This window comes from Chiloscyllium plagiosum, unplaced genomic scaffold, assembly GCF_037043375.1.
Source record: "Chiloscyllium plagiosum isolate Xiang-an unplaced genomic scaffold, Cpla_swu_hap1 HiC_scaffold_28, whole genome shotgun sequence".
NCBI classification, from domain to species: domain Eukaryota; kingdom Metazoa; phylum Chordata; class Chondrichthyes; order Orectolobiformes; family Hemiscylliidae; genus Chiloscyllium; species Chiloscyllium plagiosum.
Genome location: NW_028270166.1, coordinates 47,037,118 through 47,045,733, shown reverse-complemented (window position 1 = coordinate 47,045,733; position 8,616 = coordinate 47,037,118). Strand labels below are relative to the sequence as shown.

Below are 8,616 nucleotides of genomic sequence, written 5' to 3'. Positions count from 1 at the left end.
TGATATCAGTGTGTTACAGTGATGTCAGAGTGTTACAGTGATGTCAGAGTGTTACAGTGATGTCAGTGTGTTACAGTGATGTCAGTGTGCTACAGTGATGCCAGGGTGTTACAGTGATGTCAGTGTGCTACAGTGATGCCAGGGTGTTACAGTGATGCCAGTGTGTTACAGTGATGCCAGTATATTACAGTGATATCAGTGTGTTACAGTGATGCCAGTATATTACAGTGATGTCAGTGTGTTACAGTGATACCAGTGTGATACAGTGATGCCAGTATATTACAGTGATATCAATGTGCTACAGTGATGCCAGTATATTACAGTGATATCAGTGTGTTACAGTAAACCATCACTCAGCTATAGAGAATTCCTGAATAAAGTGTCTTTTACCATTAGCTGAGAGAGTGGTCATCTGATCTGTGCTTTAAATCAACCAAAACAGAGAAATCTAAAAACATTCTATTTCAGCAAATTTATTAAATATAATTTCAACAACCCCAGTGTGTACACAAGAGCACAAAGAACAATACAGAGTGATACAGCGTGCTCAGGCCTGGGGAGAAACACAGATCCTACTTTCAATTGAAATAAAATAAAGAACGGTGGATGCTGGTGGTGTGAAACAAACAAGAAACAGAAATTGCTGGAGAAAGTCAGCAGGTCTGGCAGCAGCTGTGTGGAGAGAAAGCAGAGTTAATGTTTCAAGTCCAGTGACTCTTCATCAGAACAAGATGCTGCCAGACCTGCTGAGCTTTGCCAGTAATTTCTGTTTTTGTTTCTTAATTTCTTTATGTCCTGCCCAGACACAGCTGGCATATAATGAGCGAAGTGCCCAGTGATTCACTGTGAACACTCACTGCTCCCTAAGCAGAGATCCCTGACCACAACAGGAGCAAGGTGTTTCTGAGACTCATTGGGAACTGAGATTACTCACTCCACATTGCACTCATGTGTCCAAATAGCTTTTGACAGAAACCTCAGTGACAGAACCCCTCAGTGAAAGGTTTTAATGTGGCTCATAAGTTCTCAGTCTTCCCCGCGAGAATGACATGAATTGGTGTCAGAATTCCTCTGGCTGTAACACCTCTATTCCAATAATCGTTGAGGGTGGTGCTTTACAGTGGTGGTATTTGTAATACAGTTTTATTGGGGAAACAGCCATATTTGCTGAACAAAAGAATTCCATTGGATGTTAACCTGGAATTCCGGACTCAGTGTGCCAGTATCATAGAATCACAGAAAAAGGCCTTTGGCCTAAACACACTAGTCACAAACAACCTTGTAATTATTCTTATCCCATTTTCCAGGACTTGGCTCATGGCCTTGTATGCCTTGGCATCACAAATGTACATCTAAATACTTCTTAAATAATATGAGGGTTTCTGCCCGTACGACCTTTACAGGCAATGAATTCCAGGTTCCCACCACCCTCTGGGTGAAAAAAAACCTCTTCCTCAAATCCCCTCTAAAATTCCAACCCCTGTGCCCCTGATCATTGATCCCTCAATCAAGGGGAAAGGTTCTTTCCTATCCAGGACCCTCATAATGTTACACATCTCGAATATGTTCCCATCTCTGCCCGAGGGAAACAAGCCCAATCTCTCTTCACTGAGAAAGTTTGGAATGGGGCATCTTCTGACCAGAGACAGATTGACCAACAGTTTGTTTTTTCACAGTCCCCACCACACACGCAGTCTTCCTCCAAGGGATTCCATTTGAGATCCATCCAATTCCCACTTGATTGTTGTCACCGCTTGTGTCTGCAGTGGAATAGTCACTTGTTTCTGCAACAGTGTCTGGTGGTTGATCAGCTCAGGTACCCTGGTCAGAGGACAGAGAAGCTTCTGGAAGAATATCCACCCGCTCAGAGCTCCCCGAGTCTATGAAATCAAGGTGGACTTTTCTCGCCATTGTCCCTTGCTGAGACTAGCTGGATTTTCTCTCATTCTAGACAGTTTCAAAAGAAAAATGAAGACCTTTCTTAGCAGTTGTTAAGAGTTCCCATTTCAGATTTACAGTGTTTGAATCTAAGAAACTGCACAGCATTCATTAGTTCAGTCCGAGAAACCTATCTTTATCAGGAAACAATTCTGTCCCAATTGTTTTTAAATTGGATGTTGCAATTATCTCTCCTGATCTTTTTTTTGAAGGTGGAGGTCTTACATCTCCCCATGTTTAGATTAGATTAGATTACTTACAGTGTGGAAACAGGCCCTTCGGCCCAACAAGCCCACACTGACCCGCTGAAGCGCAACCCACCCTGACCTATTCCCCGATATTTACCCCTTCACCTAACACTATGGGCAATTTAGCGTGGCCAATTTACCTAACCTGCACATCTTTGGACTGTGGGAGGAAACTGGAGCACCCGGAGGAAACCCACGCAGACATGGGGAGAATGTGCAAATTCCACACAGTCAGTCGCCTGAGGCGGGCATTGAAGCCAGGTCTCTGGCGCTGTGAGGCAGCAGTGCTAACCACTGTGCCACCGTGCCACCCTGCTTTTTTTTCTCTGTGGAAGGAGAAATACATATGACTAATGACCAAACAGGGACAACACCGTTCAGCCTTGCATCAATGCTATTCATCCCATTCTGACTTAACCCAATAACACTTGATCTTTTATTGATCTTGTACCAGTATGGGCTCAACGACAACTTGTTCATGCATTTATGAAACACCTTTCATATAGTGAAATGTATCCAAACTGTATCAAAGGTCCCTCATGAAATGTAGTAGAACCAATTAACACGAAAGGGAGGCTTTTAGGGTAAGGATTAGAAACTTGATCAGAGAGGTAAACACTGTGGAAGAGACGGCTGCAATTTTTTAAAAGCGAGCTACGAACACTTCTTGCAAATGCTGTTTACACTGTTCACAGGATTATTGAGTACAAGAGATGCCCTTCAGCCCATCAAGTACACAGCACTGTGGCTCAGTTGACTGTTGACTGTCTGTGTGGAGTTTGCACATTATCCCCACGTCTGTGCTCTGGTTTCCACCCACAGTCCAAAAGATATGCAGGTCAGGTGAATTGGCTATGCTAAGTTGCCCACAGTGTTAGGTGCATTAGTTCAGGGGTAAATATAGGGTGGGGGAATGGGTCTGGGTGGATTGCTCTTTGGAGGGTCGGTGTGGATTTGTTGGGCTGAAGGGCCTATTTCCACACTGCAGTAATCTAATCAAGTACACATTGATAAAACTGTTATAAATCTACACTAATCCAACTTTCCCGCACTTAGCCATAACCTTGAATGTTGTGACATTTCAAGTGCATAGCCACGAACTTTTTAAAGGTTGTGAAGTTTCCTGCCTCAACCACCCTTCCAGGCATTCCAGACCCCCAACAGCTGAACATCTATTGTTGGAAAAGTATTCGAATTAGCCTTGATCCTATTGATCCGACTCAAGGAACAGATTCAAGGGGCTGAATGGCCTAATTGTGTTACTATTTCTAATGGTCTTATGATTATGCCAAAGGACACACACTTGGCAGATGGATTAGAACATAGGAAAGCGTTTGTGCACTTTGTCAGGAGGCACAGAGGAGCTGAATATGATTTAAATACAGAACGTTTACAGAAGACTGCGGCACAGAGGGATTTGGGAGTCCTTGTGCGTAACTCATAAAAGCTTGTACACAATGTCAACAGGTAAGAAAGGCAAATTAAATATTGGCCTTGCTTAAAAGAAAGGAGTATAACATTGGAAGCCTTGGAAAACTATATAAGGCATAAGTTGGACTATGCCTAGAATATTGTGAACGCAGTTTTTTAAAAAAACTAGATTCCCTACGTGTGGAAACAGGCCCTTCGGCCCAACAAGTCCACACTGACCCTCTGAAGAGTAACCCACCCAGACCCATTTCCCCCTGACTAATGCACCTAATACTATGGGCAATTTAGCATGGCCAATTCACCCTGACCTACACATCGTTTGGATTGTGGGAGGAAACCGGAGCACCTGGAGGAAACCCACGCAGACACAGGGAGAATGTGCAAACTCCACACAGTCAGTCGCCTGAGGCGGGAATCGAACCTGGGTCCCTGACGCTGAGCCATTGTGTAGGGAAATATATACTGTCATCGGAGGCAATCCAGATAAGATTCACTTGATTAATCCTGGCTATGGAAGGATTTGTATATGATAATGTGTTGAGTTGGTTGGACCTGTACTCATTAGAGTTTATAAGAGTGAAAAAGTGACTTGAGTGAAAAATACAAAGTCATTACAGAACTTGACAGAGTAGATGTGGAATGGATGTTTCCCCTGTGGGACCAGAGGGTACCATCTCAGGTTAAGGGATTGTCCAGTTAAGTCAAAGATGAGAAAGAATTTCTTCTCTCAGTACTGAATATATGGAACTACTGTAGACGCTGTTTCGTCAATATATTCAAGGCTGAAGTAGACAGATTTTTAATCCAGAAGGGAATTAAGGGTTATGGAGATAAGGGAGGAAAGTGGAGTTGAAATATCAGATCAGCTCTGATCTCATCGAATGGCGGTGCAGGCTCAGTGGGCTGAATGGCCACCTTCTGTGCATTTTATAGTCTTCAACTGAGGCACAATCTAATTTGCCAGAGGAAAATATAGGATCCCTTGGCATTATTTGAAGAAGAACAGTGAAGTTATGTCTGGTTCCCTGGCCAATATCCACATCATAAAAACATCCATCTTGTCATTGTCACATTGTCATATTTGTGAGGCATGATGGTGTGCGAATCCCCTGCTCTATTTTCTACATTACAAGCGACTACACTTCAAGCTATTGACTGTAAAGTGCTTTGGGACATGTGGTGGTTGTAAAAGGCACTATAAAAATGCAGAACTCACCTGCCTTGTTCCAAACACTCCAGTAAGGTGACCTGGTGTTCCTATTGCCAACTCACTGCCCACAGCTGGTGACAGAGAGTCTGGCTCAGAGCACCCACACCAGGTCACTGTTCTGGGTAGCCAGGCAAAGGTGACAATCAGTTATAGATCATGGAATCTATAATGGCTGGCAGTATGGAAGCCAGCCATTTGGCCCATCAAGTCCACACCAACTCTCTGAACGGCATCCCATCCAGACCCACTCTCCAATCCTATCCCTGTAACCATGCATTTCCCAAGGCTAATCCACCTTACATACCTCTGGGCAATTTAGTGTTGTCAATCCACCTAACCAGCACATCTTTGGATGGTGGGAGGAAACCCGTGCAAACACAGGGAGAATGTGCAACCTCTACACAGACAGTCACCCAATGCTGGAATCGAACCCGGGTCCTCGGTGCTGTGAGGCAGCAGTGCTAACCACTGAGCCATCATATCTCCCCAGTTGGAGCTGAGAGAGGAATAAGAACAAAAGAGTCAAATCTCTTTCTAAACTGGACCATACAGATTGGCCACAGATGACTGGGCAGCTGAATACCATGGTAACAAGACAGGAATGAAGGAACTCCTTTATTAATGAGGAAGGCAGGATAGGATTGTTGAGGTACACTCACCATTCCTGACTAATATAAGCACTGATCCTGTTGTGATGTGGTTTTCTTCCAGTGTCTCATTTTCTCCCAGTTGATTGCCTCTGTACGTGAAATCCATCTTCCAGGATGTGACTCCTTGCCTCACCAAGTGTAGCCGGAGACGTTTGATGGTGTCATTTGGCCTGACCCGGATAGTGACCATCCGCTGACCATCAGGAAGTTGGACACAGACATCACATCGCATCCAGTGAGCCATCAGCTTCTGCATGGTGTTCATTGTCGGTCAGTGTGGCACGGGTATCCTTGCAACCCCTGAACAGACACACTGACTGCTGAGAGCTGACTGTGTTGAGAAACCAGGCAATCTCCCCGCCCTTTCGGTTTACACCCAACAACTGGTTCTCCGACATTCCTTCACTCACTTACCGGCATGTACCTGAACTCAGCAAAACATTTACTGGCAGCGCAGAAACCTGCTGGGTCAGTGTATCTGCCCCAACACTGCACAACACCAGCTCTGGAGTTTCCCAACAACATATACAGTCAGTGTTGCCACTCCCATGTCTGTTACACCTGGATCTATTTTTTTTTGGTCCTTTCTGTGTTTCTAGGCTTTCCTATTCGAAATCTAGGTTTATTTTTCACGGTACCCTGTTACATGGACCAAATTCATGCATTTAAACATTAGATTTGATCATTTTCCTGCATTACTCTATGATATTGTCACTGACTACGTTTGTTCCCATCCCGTGGTGATGATGCTGAAGGTACAATAGAATTATTTTGTCATTGGATTCTGCACCCAGGGCCCAATGCATGCCCATACCTTGGTGGTCATCGCTAACTTGGTTTAGAAATTAAGTTCACTCGTTGAGTTATATAACATTCGTGTAGGTTTTGTCACCTGAAATAAAAGGGTGGTCTATGTTTTAATTGTTCATGTGACAGTGTTCTGAAAAACAACTTGGTAATATGATGAATGAGTCATTCATTATAACCATGAAAATATGATAAATATCGAGGGATAGCTGAGTTTAAGGTTGGGTGTTTTTTTAGGTTTTTTGAAGACACTTTGTGGGTTTTTCCCAAAAGAATCCTTTCATGTGCTGAGGTCCAAAAACTCTCTACATTTGAACAAATTACCCTGCATGGACATATCCCGAACTCTCTACACAGAGCTATATAGAGTGTCGACAATATAAACAGATATGGTCAGAGCATAAAAATCAAAGATACCGCAGGTGCTGGAAATCTGAAATCAAAGCAGAGAATACGACTCAGCGGGTCAAAGCAACAACCATATTGGAGAACTGTGCTTTCTATTTTTGTGCTTTTGTAAAATACATTGGACTGAAATGAGAGAGAATTGTTTTAAACCAGGGATTTACAAGGGCAGCTACATGTTTTGAAAGTGAGGAATTTGATACCCATCATGAACTTTGTTTATGCAGCTATAGGTTCCAGCAACGTGCAGATAAACTGGAATTGAGGGGCTTGTTTGTAAGTTAAGGTAGTTTCTGGATCAGGGGCCAGTTATCAATGACAAAGGTCCTCTGCTTGCCAACAACAAGGTGATTAGCACTGCTGCCTCACAGCGCCAGTGATCCGGGTTCAATTCAGCCTCAGGCGACTGACTGTGTGGAGTTTGCACGTTCTCCCCGTGTCTGCGTGGGTTTCCTCCGGGTGCTCCAGTTTCCTCCCACAGTCCAAAGATGTGCAGGTCAGGTGAATTGGCCATGCTAAATTGGCCGTAGTGTTAGGTAAGGGGTAAATGTAGGGGTATGGGTGGATTGCGCTTCGGCGGGGCAGTGTGGACTTGTTGGGCCGAAGGGCCTGTTTCCACTCTGTAATTAATCTAATCTAATCTAATCTAATGGCGTAGCATTGTTCACCTCAAATTCTCTGCAACCCCTCCCCCACCCATTTGAACCTACCTCCCTCTGAACTGACTGCAATCTGTGCTCTCAGATCCAACCCTGACTTTGTAATTAACCCTGTCAGCAAGGGTGGTGCTGTTATTGTCTGGTGGACTGACCTCTGCATTGCAGAGGCTGAATGCCAGCTCTGAGATTACCTCCTTCTATTCCCCCCCCAGACCATGACCTCAGCATGGACATCAGGGCATTGCATCTATAGTAGTCACTAACCTCATTTCAACCTATAATGCCCCCTCTACTGCCTCCAAGCAGATAATCCCTCAATCCCGCCCAGCCCGCTCCTATCTCCTTCCCAAATCCCACAATCAGGACTGCCTGTTCCTGCCTCACAGAACTCATCTATTCCTACTTTGACTCAGGCTTCTCTTCCTTTGTCCAGTCCCTTCCCACTTACATCCGTGATCCTTTACGCCAGTTTCGGAATTTCCAGATTGCGAGCTCCAGCTGCCTCTTGACCATGGATGTGCAATCCCTTTAGACATCCATCCCTCAGCAGGACGGTGTTCAGAGTGTGGTGCTGGAAAAGCTCAGCAGGTCAGGCAGAATCCGAGGAGCAGGAAAATCGACATTTCGGGCCGGAGCCCTTCATCAGGCCTGAAACGTCGATGCTGCCTGACCTGCTGTGCTTTTCCAGCAACACACTCTCAACTCTGATCTCCAGCATCTACAGTCCTCACTGTCCCCCACGAGGCTGGTCTCAGGGCTTTCCATTTCTTCCTGGAACAAAGGCCTGAACTGCTCCCACCCACCACCATCACCCTCCTCCCCCCAGCCAAGCCCATCCTCACACTGAACAGCTTCTCTTTTAGCTCCTCTTACTTTCTTCAGGGTGGCACAGGTACCCACAGGGCCTCCAGCTACACCAGTCTCTTTGGGGGAGGGTATGTGAAATATTCCCTCCAACACTTTCTCTGGTACATCAATGACATCATCAGTGCTACTTACCTCTCTCATCCAGAATTGGAAAAACTCATCAATTTTTCTTCCAATTTTCACCCTGCTCTCATCGTCACCTGTCCATCGGCATGGTAGCTCAGTGGTTAGCACTGCTGCCTAACAGCACTAGGGTCCCAGGTTCAATTCCAGCCTTGGACGACTGACTGTGTGAAGTTTGCACATTCATCCCGTGTCTGCGTGGGTTTCCTCCGGGTGCTCCGGTTTCCTCCCACAGTCCAAAAATGTGCAGGTCAGGTGAATTGGCTATGCTAAATTGC

At 45.1% G+C, this 8,616-nt stretch overlaps 1 protein-coding gene across 1 annotated transcript; it reads right to left on the bottom strand.

The window, feature by feature from the left end:
* Window positions 1-459: 459 nt before the first annotated feature.
* Window positions 460-7,155, bottom strand: LOC148142742 (ubiquitin domain-containing protein TINCR-like). Its single transcript, XM_087976177.1, has 2 exons — window positions 5,487-7,155; window positions 460-1,947 (listed from the first exon to the last, which is right to left on the bottom strand). Exons 1-2 carry the CDS (start codon window positions 5,740-5,742, stop codon window positions 1,943-1,945), a joined length of 261 nt encoding a protein of 86 aa, XP_087832303.1. The 5' UTR covers window positions 5,743-7,155; the 3' UTR covers window positions 460-1,942.
* Window positions 7,156-8,616: the final 1,461 nt, after the last annotated feature.

What these genes read in the sequence shown, in the direction of transcription:
- LOC148142742 (XM_087976177.1), bottom strand. Translation starts at nt 5,742, where the DNA reads ATGAACACCATGCAGAAGCTGATGGCTCACTGGATGCGATGTGATGTC.